Source organism: Sus scrofa, chromosome 1, assembly GCF_000003025.6.
Source record: "Sus scrofa isolate TJ Tabasco breed Duroc chromosome 1, Sscrofa11.1, whole genome shotgun sequence".
Classification (NCBI taxonomy): domain Eukaryota; kingdom Metazoa; phylum Chordata; class Mammalia; order Artiodactyla; family Suidae; genus Sus; species Sus scrofa.
In genome coordinates, this window is record NC_010443.5 from 121,218,859 (window position 1) to 121,236,030 (window position 17,172).

Consider the following 17,172-nt stretch of genomic DNA (forward strand, 5'->3'; position numbering starts at 1 on the left):
GAGCGTTTCAGAAAGAAATGATTCATTCTTATACCTCAGCTCAAGTGAAATAAGGACTGAAGATATATTTATTTTGGCAATGATAATAGTAACGTTGGTGAAAATTGTTTCAGTAAAGAAAGTGGGAGTGAGGAGTTCCCATCATGGCTCAGTGGAAACAAATCCGACTAGGAACCATGACATTGCGGGTTCAATCCCTGATCTTGCTCAGTGGGTTAAGGATCTGGCGTTACAATAACTGTGGTGTAGATCACTGACACAGCTTGAATCTGGTGTTGCTGTAGCGTAGACCGGCTGCTGTAGCTCTGATTAGACTCCTAGCCTGGGAACCTCCATATGCCATGGGTACGGCCCTAAAAAAAAAGAAAGTGGGAGAGAGAGAAGCCAGATTATAGTGAAATAAAGTATAAATGGAAGGAGAGGATGTAAAGAGGGTGCCTGGGGGAGGCGAATCTTAAAAGCTTGTCAGTGAAGGCAAGAGAAAACAATGACATGATGTCACATGGAAGGAAAAGCTAAAGAAGTAATGCTTCACAGAGCTGGCTGAATCTCAAATTTCTGGGAGAACAGAGTGTTCTAATAGCCTTCTTCTTAGATTATTAAAGATTAAAGATTTTAACAACAAATTTTTAGAAAACATCATGGGTTGTTTGTGGACATAACCAGAATACTCCAAGGTTTGAAGAAGGCCTTTTGTCTCTTGAATTTTTCCATCAGGTGGCTTCCTAATCTTATCTTTAACACTGTATGAGCCTTCCCAGCTTAGGAATTTACCTAGAACATATACAGAGATGGTTCAAAGATTATGTTATGTCTGTGTAAAATCTCCACATTAGGGCCAGCCCCATAAATCACAAAGATACTGAGCATGCCAATCTCTACTGATAGACTGTGTGAGTTCACTGTGGGTTTTTAGAGACATTTTCCTACATAAAATTTACCCTAGCTTGTTTTTTAAAGAACACATTTTAGGAAGTTCCCTTCTGGTGCAGCAGATTAGGGATCTGGGATTGCCACAGCTGTGGCTCAAGCTGCATCTCTGGGGACAAGTTCGATCCCTGGCCTGGGAACTTCCACATGCTGAGGGTGTGGCAGAAAACACATTTTTAGTCTGTTTTTATATTGACATGGGGATGGATATATATAGATATCTATATATATGACACACATATATTATGTGAATATATTATAAGTATATATTACATATGTAAAATGCTCTTATGTTGTTTTATTTAGAGTAAAAGTCATCGCTCCCCTTTTTCCTTTTAAATTTCAAGCAATTCATTTCATATCACATATTGGATTCTTTTAGGATCCTGTTACTGTAAATTGAACTATTCATCTTTTCCAGCTTTTTGACTGATATTTTCTATATTTATTAAAAGAGCTACAGGAAACTGAAAAGCTATCAAAGCTATTTATAAAACAACATAAAGCAATTGTTTGAATAGACTAGGCAATGACATTATTTTGATTAAAAAAAACAGTATTTTTTTCTTGTAATCTTTTTTTTCCTTTTTAAAGGACACAGAGATAGCATGGATTTACAGAGGTTTAAAGAAACACCAAACAAGATAAAAGAAATATTATCTGTAAGTAAATCTTTATAGCTGTTCAATTTATCTCGCTACTTTGGGGTTTAGTTCAAAATAGAATTAAACATATTTTTCTGTAAAAATATAGTTTTAGCAGAGACCATTGTCAACATGATGATCCTAAATAAAAGAAGAAGTTGAGGAATATTAAAAAAAAAACTGTACAAATAGCTTACATTCTTTATTAACTAAAATGAAAACATCACCTATTTAACATTTTTCTTTTTGAAAAAATGCTTCTTCCTGTATGGTTTCCACTGATTAAATACTCATTGAGCTCAAATCTTACCTAGGCCCCAGAATTCTCTGGAATGTTACACTGGTTCTCAAGGACCCTGTGGTCTGTCTATAAAAAGCTAAATATGCCAGTAACTACAGTATGGCATGCAAACGTAAGATGTTTAATAAATGTTAGTTAAATGACTTTTAAAGTGTATAGAACAACTACCAAAAAGTTATGTTCCTGGCTGAAAATTAATTTTTATTTCTTAACTATTGCTTTTATAAATTACCCATAACTATTTTCAGCCTAAAGGGTAATAACATAATACATCAAGATAATTAAGAGGATCTGGAAAAGTGCTGAGCTTCTCGTACCCTAAGAACTTAAGTTGGTGAAGTGATCAAGTAACATACAATGGAAATAAAGTTTGTCCTAAAACTAAAGCCAAGGAAATGATAATGACATAAGTTTTTATCTTTTTTTTTTCTTCCTTTTTTCGTTTTTGGCCACCCCATGATATAGGAGTTCCTGGGCTAGGGATCAGATCCAAGCTGCAGTGGCAGAGATGCCCCTGATCACATTGCACCACAGTGGGAATTCCATAAGATTCTGTCAATGACTGTTTCTCATATAACCCATAGTTAATTGTGTAATTGTTGTCAGGACATATTACTATCACTCTATATCAGAAAGGTAGATTTAAGTGCATTTTTATTTTATAAATACTAACATTTTATTTTTAATGGCATATTTTGATTGAATTATTGTAGTAAAGTGAATAACTTAATGTCTAACTAGATTTTGTTAATTAAGGATTTAGTTGTTGACTTTGTGAAAATTGAGATGTGGTAATTCCATGAGGTCGCTTTCTTTCCATATTTACCTGAAGTTCGTATTTCTGAACTCCAATAGGATCAGCAGAATGATGTGAGAAATACGATTATGGAGTATTCTAAGATGCCTAAATATCAGGTAAAGTCTGTTTAGTACTTGTGGGAATCAGAAAGTTAACTTAAAATATACATATACCTGTAGATGGAGGAAGTAGGTAAATGAACTTAGCATTAGACTGCAATTTGCATGATATTTTCTAACCATTGTAATTCTGTGGCATACTTTTAAAGATCTGAATTTTACATTTTATATAACGCCTTACAGAGAAGGAGAGAACTAAATAAATAGGTTGAATGCATTTAGGTAGCCTTAGCTGACACATGATGATGAAAAAGAAGGAAAGAAGAAATGAATGAGAAAAAGTAATACATAGAAAAAAGAATGACAAAGCTCTGCCAGAGTTGGTCTTATAATTCTTAAAATGTAGACATGATATACCTACATCCGTATGGGATTTTTCTTCAACAGATTTTAACTGCAGTGGGTTTTACATGTAAATGAAGTGTTTTATGGACTTTCATAACTTTTAATAAATACAACTTTTTATAATTTGGGATTAAGCTTAATAAAATCTCTTACCACACTTTTTCTTGTATGCTAATATCCTTTTATTAAAATCTAGACCCAGTGTGTTATGTTGCTCAATTATATAGTCATTTGTGTCGGTGTAAGAGAGCCCAATGCCTCTTATTTTAGTCCTTATAATTATTCAGGTGGGATGTACATTCTAATTGGGGTAGTATATTCACTTTTTATTAATGAAGGTAATTTTTTAAATGTTTTAATTTTATAGTTGGGTACCTAGAATCCTAGAATTTTAGAGATATTTATTGATACCTTTTATGATTTAGTAATAAAACTAATATAGGCATTAGTGCCTAAGAAACATTTGAGCCCAAGTTTGACTCTAAACCTGTGCGCTCAAATAACTATCACAAGACTCTTGGTCTTGTTTTTCTATATGTTTATTTAGAGGAGGGAGAATATTTGCAGCTGAAGATGTCAGAGAAGAATTCATAAAGGAGTCAGGATCTTTTAAAAAAGATAAATTAGGCATTTCAATAGACAAAAGGATATTTTAGGTAGCAGTATGAACAGTAGTGAGGCAGAGACAGGATATATAGAATATGGTAAAGTAGTGTTAGTTTGACTAGTAAAAAAAAGTTCGTCATTTGAGGAAGTTGTAGGAGATAAGGCTATAAAATCGTCCTGAATTAGGGGGGATTAGAAGTATATTTCTTGCTAGTGGGATGGCTCTTCTCCATATGTTAAGGGATGCAGGGTAATATTGGCTCTTCGATCCTATGGCTCTCTCACCGACCAAAGTCATGCAGTCATTTATATCCAACTAGCAGATGGGGGAGAGCACAGAGAGGCACAGAAGAGGGTTTTATGAGCCAGGCATAAAAGTACTACACCTCAGGAATTCCTAGTGTTGGCACAGTGGGTTAAGAACATTGACTACAGCAGCTTGGGTTGCTGCAGAGGCACAGATTCAGTCCCGGTCCAATGCAGTGAATTAAAAGGTCTGGTATTACCACAGCTGCAGGATAGGTTGCAGCTGCAGCTCAGATTCAGTCCCTGGCACAGAAACTTCCATATACTGCGGGTACAGCCTTTAAAAAGAATTTAGAGGAGTTCCCGTCGTGGCGCAGTGGTTAACGAATCCAACTAGGAACCATGTGGTTGCGGGTTCGGTCCCTGCCCTTGCTCAGTGGGTTAACGATCTGGCGTTGCCGTGAGCTGTGGTGTAGGTTGCAGACGCGGCTCGGATCCCACGTTGCTGTGGCTCTGGCGTAGGCCGGTGGCTACAGCTCCGATTCAACCCCTAGCCTGGGAACCTCCATATGCCGCGGGAGCGGCCCAAGAAATAGCAACAACAACAACAAAAAGACAAAAAAAAAAAAAAAAAAAGAATTTAGAAAGTAGCACACATCATTTGCTCTGAAATTCAAAGGAAGAGGTTTTAGTTATATGATCACATCTAACTGCACATGACACTTGGGAATGTAATTTAGCTGTTTGAATAAAGTAGGGGAGATTGAATTTTGTAATATGTGCCACAGGGCCAGATATATAGGTGTTTCAGTAACTGGTGAAATAATTTGAAATTTTTCTTTGAGTCAGGGAAAGAAGACATTGATGATTTTTTGTTACCTTTGTAGGACCACTTATCCAGAAGCAATGCACAGCATGAATGATAGTAACCATAGATATGGGAGACTTATTTGAAAGGAGTTTCAATCACAATTCAGGAGAGAGGTGTCATGATATTGCTGTAGACACACAGAACTATAAAGAAAGAAGCTTCCAGGCCCAGATCATAGTACTCTGTGTGGTAATAGGCATGATTGAAAAGAATGGGAATTAATATGGGGGGATTAAGTTCTGTTAATTAAATGAGTGACAAGTAAGCCAGTAAAGTAGGAATATAAATGGTATTTAGGAATGCAAGACTATAGCATGAGAGGGAGAGAACATGATCAATGATATATATCGACAGTAGAGAGGTCAAAGTGATGAGTTAACCTGAGCTTCAGATGTTCCCACTTTTTAGAAATTAAGAGGAGGAAAAAAGTACAATAACACTCATAGAGTGGCAGTTATCAACATATTGAAGCAGCCATCACAGATCAGTGCAGGAAATTTTCAAAAAGGGAGACTGTATGGTAGTTCCTGATGCTTTGGAAAAGTACAGGAGAATGCGATCTTAGACTACTGCAGTAGGTGGCCTACATGAATCAATTTCAGTATACCCATGGATGCAAAATAAAAATTGTGGAGGGGAATAGAAGAATCACTATCACTATATTCAATAATAACAAGATGGTTTGAGAGCTTGAATGAGTAGCAGAATTATTAAATTATTTATTATTTTCTTTATTTAGTAAATAAGAAGGATGTATGAATGTTTTAATTTGAATGAAAGGAATCAGTAGGGAAATCAAAGGGCTTTTTTTAGTTGTATCTCTTGTTTTGAGTTTCTTACAGGGAAGGAGAGCTAACTTAGAATTATAATTTAAAAAGCAGAGGTTCCCATCATGGCCCAGTGATTAACGAATCTGACTAGCATCCATGAGGACTCAGGCTCAATCTCTGGCCTTGCTCAGTGGGTTAAGAATCCAGCAGTGGTGTAGGTTGCAGACACGGCTCGGATTATGCGTGGCTGTGGCTGTGGTGTAGGCCAGCAGCTGCAGCTCCAATTTGACCCCTAGCCTGGAAACCTCCATAGGGCGCAGGAGCTGCCCTTTAAAAAAAAAAAAAAAAAAAAAAAGGCAAAAAATAAATAAATAAAAAACAGGACAACATATATGGAATCAAGTCAGACACTCAAAGATGATAATCTTAGGAGGAAAAATTATTGCTTCTTTGAGACAGGAGGGCTGACAGAAAGGATAATCATACAGGTACTTAGATTTGGGGAAAAATAATGCTCAAACTCTTCTTTAACTTATCACATAAGATCTATGTGACTGATCGTATATAAATTATACATTTTTTTTAATTAAAGGGATAAAAAGTAATCTGGGCAGTTCATTGATACTTTTGTTTTTGTTTTTGTTTTTTGTTTTTTTTTGGCCCTGCCCACAGCAAACAGAAGTTCCCGGGCCAGGTTATGAACCCAAGCCACAGCAGTGACAACACCAAGTCCTTAACTACTAGGCCACCAGGGTACTCCCATTGACACCTTTAAGGCATTTGTTTTTTCCTCTAGGACTGATAGGAACTGGGGTAAAGTAGTACATGAGATAGATAATGCTTAATCATTCTGTGAAGTTATTAAGGAGTCAGGAGAAAAGAATATGATTTCTCAGCTACAAAGCCAAAAATAGCATAAATTTTTGCAAGCTGTATCAGCACTTGATTTTTAGCCAGAAAAACTCTGAGGGCTGGGAATGGATATGGAGAAAGTAAATCTTTGGAGTGATTCTGACCTAGGGATTGGCATGGCACCAAAATAAAAGGTTAGCGCTACTAACTAGCTGGGCCTCATATGATTGTCAAACTCACCCTGTCAGAACCTCAAATTCAACATTCTCTCTCTGACCAGCAGACATATTTTTTTCCTCCTGTATTTCCTCCTTCTGTAAATAATGTCAGTGTTCTAGTTTACCAGGGCAAAGTGGCACTCTTACTTCTCCTTTCTAGTCAACAGCCACATCTAAGTGGTTTTGCTTCCTAAATACTGTTTTTATATCTTTGCTTCTCTCTTGACTTAGGTCTCTAACTTTTATTTCATTGAACTTTTGTCTTTAACAAGGTGTTACAATAGCAATTGAAAGAATTTATCATCACACTCTGATGGCATCATTTTGCTATTGTGAAGCACTTGATATATGTAGGAAATGATTTAAGGTAAATAGACATTTCCTAGTGGGAAAGGGTGAATGTTAGGGTTTCCCCACAGAGTGTACCTTTTAATAATGAACCTACTAAATGAACTTGAAGCAGGAGTATGCTGAAAATTTTTAAGGCAGCAGACAACTTCCTGGTAAAAACAAGAAATAACAAGTTTCTGTGAGTAGGAAGAAAAGTGGTGGCTATGCTTTGAATTTAACACTTGTGAGTAATTCAACTTAATTTAGAGAAAAAGAACTATAATAATAGAATAATAAGCTCTAGCTCATAATGGTTAGAAACTTTGAATTCTTGAACGTTTGTGGTTTATATACCCCTTTAAAAATGTAATAAAAACTACACATTTACCAGGAAAATGCACATGTACTTTTTTTTTTTTCTTTTAAGGTATAGAGTTTTACAAATACCTTGAAGGCCACCAGTCAGTCTCATGCTAGAATTTCTATCAAAGATGGTTCTATGAAATTGATGTGTCATTGCATCAGTCAAGGACAGGACTTAAGTAAAGCAAACAAGAAATAGCTAGAACTGGTCCTAAAAGAAACAGCTAAAATCAAAGGAAATTAGAGTTGCATTTTGACTACAAGAAAAAGGTTAGCACTTTTTGCTTGGCTAGATAAATCAGCTGTAATGTGAAGAATGTGAAGCATCAGAGGTAGAAAAACAATTTTCTTGAGATGTCTAAGTTAAATTTAATGAAAGTAATAGTTTAGGAGTTCCCATTGTGGCACAGCGGAAACGAATCTGACTAGGAACCATAAGGTTTCAGGTTTGATCCCTGGCCTTGCTCAGTGGGTTAAGGATCCGGCGTTGCCGTGAGCTGTGGTGTAGGTCGCAGACGTGGCTTGGACCCCCGCATTGCTGTGGCTCTGGCGTAGGCTAGCAACAACAGCTGTGATTAGACTCCTAGCCTGGGAACGTCCATGTGCCGCAGGTGCGGCCCTAAAAAGACAAAAACCAAAAAAAAAAAAAGTATAGTAGTAGCATTTTAAACTCATTATTTCTGAGAGTTGGTAGAGGTTTAGAAAATTTTAAAGTTGCGTAATAGTGTTACCTGTTTATAGTTGAAAAGAAACAAGATGAAGGTATTGAATCTTCCTCCTTAATTTTATGAAATTCCTTTATTCATCTGGAAAAATGAATAGGTAAAAATAAAATGAGGGAGAATTAGTTGTTAGATATTAAATATACAGGAAGTAGAGTTGAAATGTGAATATTTAGTGAAACATTTTGGTGACTCTGAATATAACCCTTCTACAAATAAGGATTTAATAAGGGTTGGATTAGAAATTGTTAAGGACAGAAATGCTTTGTTAGTAAATTCAAATTAAGCAACTAGGTCAGTATTTGGAAACATCTGTTGATGTGCTGTTATCACTTCATAAGAATTCTGGTTTTAAATACAAAAATTCAAATCATGGAGTTCCCATCATGGCTCAGCAGAAATGAATCAGACTAGTATCCATGAGGACTCAAGTTTGATCCCTGGCCTCGGTCAGTGGATTAAGAATCTGGCATTGCCATGAGCTGTGGTGTAGGCCACAGATGTGGCTTGGATCTGGTGTAACTGTGGCATAGGCCGGCAGCTATAGCTGCAGCTCGACCCCTAGCCTGGGAACTTCCATATGCCAAATGTGCGTCTCTTAAAAAAAAAAAAGTCAAATCGAATCAAATTGTAAAAAAACTTAAGACATGTATTAGGTTAGTAAAGCCAGGAGGACATTTTAAACAAATATTAAAGGAGGGATGTAAAGAGATGAGTATCTAAAAATATAAGGCATAGATAAAACAAATCTGAAAAATATTGAAATTTGACAGATAGTGATTGAATCTTTGTTATACGAAAACTTACACACATCAATAAGAAGCTACCAAACCCTCCACTGTTATTACTGCTGTGTCAACTTTAGTGTAAAATAGTATTTTTTCTTTTATAGGTGAATTGATAAATGTTTTATTACTATTCCAGCAGTTTCCTGTTTTTCCCCCCAATTTTTATTGAACTTTACTATGAAAAAGAATTCATTCAGATGGATTTATGAACAATAAAGTAGAGTATTTTGATGTAGTTTTTGATATTGACATTGAAGAAAATATTTGTAATATACCCTTTGGAGTTCAGGTAGATTAAAGCACATTAAGCTAAATCAATCCAGATACTCTTATACTACTTAGAACAATGATTTGAAATTTATTTGTTTTTAAACTGTGTGTATGTACTATATGCAGAATGATATTCCTTCTAAAAACACTTTGAAACACGTGAGTCCTCATGCTGGATTTACTGAGTGTCACAAAACTTCTGTTCCTCTTCACTCAGAACAAGGTGAGTGTTTTGACTGCATGAATTATGTTAGCAAACAAACTCATTTAAATTTTAAATGTATTTTAAGTACATTAGCAAGCTTTGAATGTGTTTTATGTTCATCACACACCTAAGCAGTGAATGTTCTGGGAGTCAGAAAATGACGATTTGGGTCCATCACTGTTGCTGTTAACCTTGAGTAAAACATAATCCTAATTTTTTTTTTTTTACAAATTATTTCGTCCTACCTAAAAGGCAAAATGCAAAGACTTAACTTTTATAGATCTGCTGGTTTTATTTTATTATTTTATTTTTTTTGTTTGTTTGTTTTGTTTTTTTAGGGCTGCACCTGCGGCATATGGAGGTCTAATTGTAGCTAGAGCCGCCAGCCTACACCACAACAACATCAGATCTGAGCTGCATCTGCATCCTACACCACAGCTCACAGCAACGCTAGATTCTTAACCCACTGAGTGAGGCCAGGGATCGAACCCGCAACCTCATGGTTCCTAGTTGGATTCTTTTCCTCTGCACCATGAACGGGAACTCCAGATCTGCTGATTTTAATTTTACAAATGAACCTTGTGTTTTAATCCCTACAGTCATTTAGTCAGCTTATGTTTTTTATTTAACGTTTAAAAATAACGAATACATTTATTTGGTTCAAAATTAAAACACGTACACACAAGCTCTTTGAAAATCAGTCTTGGTCTCAGTCTCACTCCAAACCCATGTATAACCTCTGTTGTTTTTGTTTTTCCTCTAGAATTTTATGCTTATGTAATCATATATGACAATATAGTCTTTCCACCTCTCATCTTTTACACAGGAAGTTGTTCTGAACCTTTGATTTTTCATTTAAAAATTAAAGGGCCTGGAGATTTTTTCATGTTATGCTTTTTAAAAGTCATTATCTGGCTTTTCAGTTTTATACATATAATCTTTATAAGGTTAAGAAAAGCAGTACTGTTTTATACTCTTCACCGTTATTTCCCCTTTCATTCTCTTCAAGTTGGGTTTATTCCAGGAGTACAAATTGGCTTAATATTCAAAAATACGGTAAGGCGTGATAGCAGTAGCTTAAAGGAAAAAAACCATATGATCTTCTTAATAGCTGCAGAAAAGGCTGAATTTGATGAAATCCAACATCTGTTGATGATTAAAACTCTTAAAGTAAGAATAGTATAAAATTTCCTTAATCTGAATAAAGGGTATGTAAAAACTTACCACAGATACCATAGTTCATAGTGAAATACTGAAAGCCCCAGATGGAGAACAAAGTGAGGATTTTGGCTGTTACCACTTTTATTTAATATTTTAGCCAGAGGAGGAAAAAGAAAGATGAATGATAGAAGGATTTGGAAGGAAGAAATAAAACTTAGTATTTTCAGGTAACATGGATATTATTTCTACAGTTAGGATGCCTATAATTTTAAATCCTTGTTATTTCAGTTTTAGTCAATATCTGTTGACCTTCCACTAAAGACAAGGATTAAACTCCCCTCCACCCACCTCCCCTTGCCCCCACAACCCCCATTCCCAAACGCATACATGTAGATGTCTTTACCCATTCTCACCAATTTAATTACATCATAATTTTGGTTAGAGGAACACAAGGTTCTCTGCTCTTTGACTTAATTTCTTCAGTATATTCAGATAAACAATGTCATCAGTTTCATCATCCTAAGTTTTGCCCAGAATCTCCTAATATAGTTCACTCTGCTCTTTTTTGCCCTTTATAGTTAGAATGTTCTGAGATTTCCCTTCACTATTTATTCTGAGATTTTCCTTTATTGTATCATGAAGTTATAAATTCTAAGTTAATTTAAAATTTAACATGCTCACTTTTGGGTGGAAAATAGGCTTAATTCCAAGGCTTTAGCATAAATAAAGTGTGACAGTAGCAGTGGTCTTAAATTGGGGGGAACAATGATCTATTCTAAGTCCTGCTGTAAAATGATGTACGCATAAGATTATTCACTGTAACATTGTTTGTTATAGCAAGAGATTGAAATCAAACCAAATGTCCATCAGTATAAGTATTTAAGGAAATTATTGTATATCCATTTTGTGCACTTCAGTGTAACATCAGAGTAGAATGGAAAAATTCTGTGTACTGACATGGAAGATCTCCAAGTTTAAAGTTTAAAAAACAACTTGAAGATACATATTTTGTTTCATATTGCCTTTAAAGATATATTTTATTTTGCCACAGCATGTGGCAGTTCTGGAGCTAGGGATCAGACCTATCCCACAGCAGTGACAACACCGGATCCTTAATCTTTTGAGCCACTGGGGAACTCCTCATATTGCCTTTTCACAGAAGTAAATTGGATAATTTTGATACCCTGTTAAGAGACCCACAGGCCTTATATAACTCATGTTCGGCAGTGTTAGGGAAAGGATAAGTTATCTTAGGAAAGTTACATTATGCCTTGAAACACTTTGTGTTAGGCTAGTTTGTATTAGAAAAATTTTTATTTTATAACTTTTTTTTTTTTATAATTTTCTTTTAGTGGAAAGTAGCAGTAGAAGGCTATCTACAGAAGAAACTCATGAAGTAGATTCCAAAGCAGCTTTACTACCGGTTTGTACATTTCAGTGAAACATACACATATTTTAAAATACGTATTTATTAGAGAAGAGCTAGGAGATGGTGATATTTGAGATATCTATCTTTCAAAAAATGTTTAACCATAAAAAAACTATCTCTGTACATGATAGCAGTTATAGGAAAGAGTTTCTTCCTATAGTGAAGAGTCAGACATTTTTGAAGAAAAATGTGTGCAAAAGAAAGAAAGGCAAGAATGTTTTGAGTTGAAACTAAAATCATTTCCAGCCAATTGAGGGAATATTTGATTTTACAAACACTTTTTTTGGCCATACCCACAGCTTTTGGAAGTTCCCAAGCCAGGGATCAAACCTGCACCTCAGTAATCACCCAAGCCACTGCAGTGACAATACTGGACCCTTAACCTACTGCGCCACAAGGGAACTCCTACAAACACTCTTTAAAAGCACTCTGTCAACCAAGCCAAATAGCAAAAAAAAAAAAAAAAAAAAAAAAAAGGCGCTTTTATAGTGTTGTAGATATTGTTGCTCATAATTATGATTCTAGATAATCAAGAACATATTAACTTGGCCCTGTCCCCCTTGACTGAACACTACACATGTATTCACACCCTCTCCCTTGCAAGGTGCGTGACCTTGAGGCTCTGGGGGTTCTTTAGAGGACAGAGTCATTCAAGCAGGTTTCATCAGCCCAGATAGGGCAAGCAAAGGTGGTGGAGAAGATCCCAGGAAGCAGCCAGAACAAACAGGCTGGGGAGGAATCCCAGGTTTTGCATGGAGCTGAGCACTCCAAGGGTTTCAATGTGCAGGTGAGATTTGGATTTATCTCCATGATAAACTGAGAGGCGAGCCCCTTGGATATTCTAGTCAGTGTGTTTGTATGTATACCAGTCTTTTTAATCTCATCCTGTTAGAAGGCTTTGACCTAACTGCTGCTGTTGCTTCACTCGTTGCCACCATCTGATGCAGAGAGGAAGCAAGATCTTTTAAGTAGATCCCATGCCCAGTCTTACTAAAACATTTTAGAAACCTGAAGAGAAAAACAGAAAAATGTATTAATTTACATTGTGATGTAAGGAAATAGATTGTATTAATAAAAATCATGCTATTAAAAGATTTTCAGTGGAGATAAGGGGTTAGTGAACACAGAGTAACAATTCCTCCTTTCTGGAAGGACTCGTCCTAAACCTAAGCTTACACAGCTTTGCCACAAATAAAGTTCCATTGAAGATGACCTCACAATGCCAAATTATAAAACTAGCAGGAGCCAACTTACACAAACAGTATTAGATCCCCAGGAACTTGAAATAGTAGAATTATTGGTTATAGATTGTAAAATATCTTACTAAAACCATAAAAGTATTACGAATATTAAAGAAAAGAGTACACAAAAATACTGGAAAATTAAAGAAAAAACTCAGTGGGGGTTAAAAATAACAGATTGGGCACAGTTGAATGGAAAGTTTTACTAAATTGGACCAGGACAAAGCATAAAATTATAATTAGATTGAAAATGTGTTAAATGTAAAGAGATAGGGAAAATGTCTCTAAATTGGCTCTGAGAGAGTAGACAGAATTTGAAGAGATTAAAATGACTTAGAATTTTCCAAATTGATGAAATATATGAAATTCAAATTCAGGAAGTATAAGCCCCAAACTGGAGAGGTAGAAATAAATCCACATCTGGAGATATATTTATAAAACTTTGGAATAAAAACCACCGCATACATACACATCAAAAGGCTTCAGTGAAATATGCCTGTTATTAGTGATTTCTATGTTCACAGTTTACATGGTTTTAATTTTCCTCTTTATACTTTAGTGTGTTTTTCTTTTGAGAACAGGCGCGTTTTTTTTTTGGAGTCATATAAACAAATGTGTATCTTAGGAAAAGAAGATTGACAAGAGACAATTATAATTATGTCATAGTAAATAACACTCATGAAATTTATCACTCTACCTTGTGGAATAACCTTGTGGAATAACCTTATTACCCATTTTTTATTTTATTCATTTGTATAAAAATTCATATTTTTAGCTCTTCATAAAGCATGGGTAGGCTATAAAACAATAAACAATTATGCTTTATCCAGAGACTTGTTTCTTTAACTTTGTTTGTGTTTGTTTCTGATGAAAGGATTGGTTACAAGATAGACCATCAAACAGAGAAATGTAAGTAAGCCCTTTCTCATTAGTTTGAAAAGTATCATAGTTATTGAATGTGGTCTTTTTTCTGCTCTTTGCATCATCACTTTAACACTCCTTGAAAGTGTTGATAATTATTTACTTTGGCATCTCCTCTCTTTCCATAGAAGAGATTGGGGAATCATTTATTATGAGTTAATGTATATATTTAAATTAATGATATTATATAATAATACTATAATTATAATTCCTACTAAAATTTTCCTTATAATGATACAATTGTGATTTTATTATTTAGTCCTATTTCCACCTTGCTTTTGAAAAATTTGTTCAAAGACCTGATTTCATACTTTCTCTCTGTCCAGCAATCTTTTTTTTTTTTTCTTTTTCTTTTTTGGGCTGCACCCACAGCATATGGAAGTTCCCAGGCTAGGGGTTAAATCAGAGCTGTAGCTGCTAGCCTACGCCACAGCCACAGCAACGCCAGATCCAGTCCACATCTGCAACCTACACCACGGCTTATGGCAGCACCGGTTCCTTAACCCACTGAGCAAGGCCAGGGATCAAACCTGCATCCTCATTGATACTAGTCAGATGTGTTTCTGCTGAGCCACGACAGGAACTCCTCTCTCCCTGTCGTTCTTATCAACAACTCTTGTTTCTGCTTTTGGAAGACACTTTGGTAATTAGAGCAGTAATACACAGTGTACATAAGAAAACCTGCATGGAGGGAGATCCCACGAGAAAGCCATTGTAATCCAGAACCAAAAGTAGAAATAAAAGACAGCCTGACAAGTAGTCACCCTAAGAAAGTAAGAATTTTCAGTATTGATTAACATAAGTATAAAGAAAAATCAAAGATAATCTGTTTCTGGCCTGGAAATTAGTATTTTAGGACTCCAAAGGACATTGGAAAAAAATAATCTCGTTTTGACACCCATTTGATATTGGAAGTATGGTGGAGTTACTCCCCAATATGGACTACTTGGAAAAGGAAGCCAGTTTAAAGGAAATTTATTGTATATTACACAGTATTTTCCCTATTTCCCCTCTCTGTATCAGAAATATATGTGAATATGTAGAGAAGAAAAGAAACCAGGTGCTATAAGGGTATACAGTTGTTAATATTTTGGGGATATTCTGGCCCTGAATGGCACTTGAAGACCTGTTTATAATCAGACCTCTTCATAGAATAATGTCTTTTATAACCAGAACCATAGGATATAAATACAAGGTAGGTACTTCAAGTTGATGTTAATTCAGCCAACAAGAGAATATTGAGTTACAGAATGCTGACCCATAGATGTACCCAGAAAGGTGGAGTTGGTCAGTGCTCTTTGGGTGCTAAGGAAAGAGTGGTTAACCAACAGTAGACAGGAGGCTAGGTTCAAATATTGCTAGGTTCAAAATATTTCCTGTAAGAAAATACTTATGCTATTAAGGTGAAAAGCAAGAAGAAACATCAGAGTCAGAATATAAGAGCTAGAAATAGATTACCAGGAGTTCCCATCGTGGCGCAGTGGTTAACGAATCCTACTAGGAACCATGAGGTTGCGGGTTCGGTCCCTGCCCTTGCTCAGTGGGTTAAGGATCCGGCGTTGCCGTGAGCTGTGGTGTAGGTTGCAGATGCGGCTCGGATCCCGCGTTGCTGTGGCTCTGGCGTAGGCCAGCGGCTACGTCTCCGATTAGACTCCTAGCCTGAGAACCCCCATATGCCGCGGAAGCGGCCCAAAGAAATAGCAAAAAGACCAAAAAAAAAAAAAAAATTTAAAAAAAAGAAATAGATTACCAAGATCTTATATTCCAGAGGTCCTTTCTGGATCTAGTCCTTTTATCCTGAGCAAGAAGAGCTAAGCTTCGAATCCATTTTTCTTGTGTTTTTTTTTTAAACAGCCACACAGGTGACATACGGAGTTTCCCAAGCTAGGGGTCAAATCAGAGCTGTAGCTGCCGGCCTACACCACAGCCTTAGCAACACCAGATCTGAGCCACGTCTGTGACCCACACCACAGCTCACAGCAACGCCGGATCCTTAACCCACTGAGTGAGGCCAGGGATTGAACCTGCGTCCTCATGGATGCTAGTCAAATTTGTTTCTGCTGAGCTATGATGGGAACTCCCCATTTTTATTGATTCTCATCCCGTTCTCCTTCCCACTTCACTTGTCTCTCTAACTTGTACTGGAATCTACGGGAGTGATAGAACCTCCACTGAGTACCAATATATGTTGTTATAAATACATGTATTCAACATTAGAAAACTTTTTTTTGACATTAGCACTTGAGCTTTGCAAAATGATATCTATTTGCTATTCTCTTAGTTCTTTGCCCATCAGTTATGTTGAAGTATTTTTAGAATCCTGCAGAGCTATTTCAAGGCATTGTTACAGTACTGGAATGAATCTCCACAAATAAAAGAATATTTCACTCTCAGTTTGAGTGAAACTGCATCTTCAGCTTGAGACCAAACTATTAATAATGTTTATGTAAGCATAAGTAGGAGGTACAAATTGTTGATAAAGTGCCAATGAGTATATACATATATGTGTAGGAATTTGACATTGACTTAAGGAAATGGCATATACTCAAACCAATAGTTATTTTGTTATAATGTTATTTTAAATAATAATTACTTCATAAAATAAAAAATCTTGTGGTAGCCAAAACTAAAATCATAACATAGCTTATATGTTTTGATGTTTCTTTAGGCCATCTGAAGAAGGAACCTTAAATGGTGAGTTTATGTGATGGAGTTAATGTGAAAAATAGAGGATCGTAAATGTATATTTTAGCAAATACCACATTGTCTGGTAAGAAATTGTAGAGTTTATATTTGAAAAAGCTAAAGCAGTAGAAAATTATTCCCTCAGCTCGTTTCTCTTCGTTATTGTTTCACAGATATAAGAACTCACCATGTGAATGATGATTCTTTTACAGTCTCCCCACTCCCCTTCATCCTTGCTATCCAGGCTGTTCCTTCCCTTATATTCCCTGTTATAGTGAATGATAACTCTTTCAGTCAGCCAGGTGAAACCTGAGAGGAAGTATTCTTGATCCCCTTGACCTTGGACACACACAGTC

At 35.9% G+C, this 17,172-nt stretch overlaps 1 protein-coding gene across 4 annotated transcripts in view; it reads left to right on the forward strand.

The window, feature by feature from the left end:
* TRPM7 (transient receptor potential cation channel subfamily M member 7) overlaps positions 1-17,172 on the forward strand; it is a 104,135-nt gene that overhangs the window by 72,766 nt on the left and 14,197 nt on the right. For all 4 annotated transcript variants that reach the window (XM_021095614.1, XM_003121515.4, XM_013993003.1 and 1 more), the window contains 6 exons: positions 1,525-1,592; positions 2,731-2,790; positions 9,301-9,397; positions 11,893-11,963; positions 14,085-14,119; positions 16,800-16,825. In XM_021095614.1, the coding sequence (XP_020951273.1) occupies positions 1,525-1,592; positions 2,731-2,790; positions 9,301-9,397; positions 11,893-11,963; positions 14,085-14,119; positions 16,800-16,825 (357 nt within the window). The remainder of the gene's footprint in view (positions 1-1,524; positions 1,593-2,730; positions 2,791-9,300; positions 9,398-11,892; positions 11,964-14,084; positions 14,120-16,799; positions 16,826-17,172) is intronic.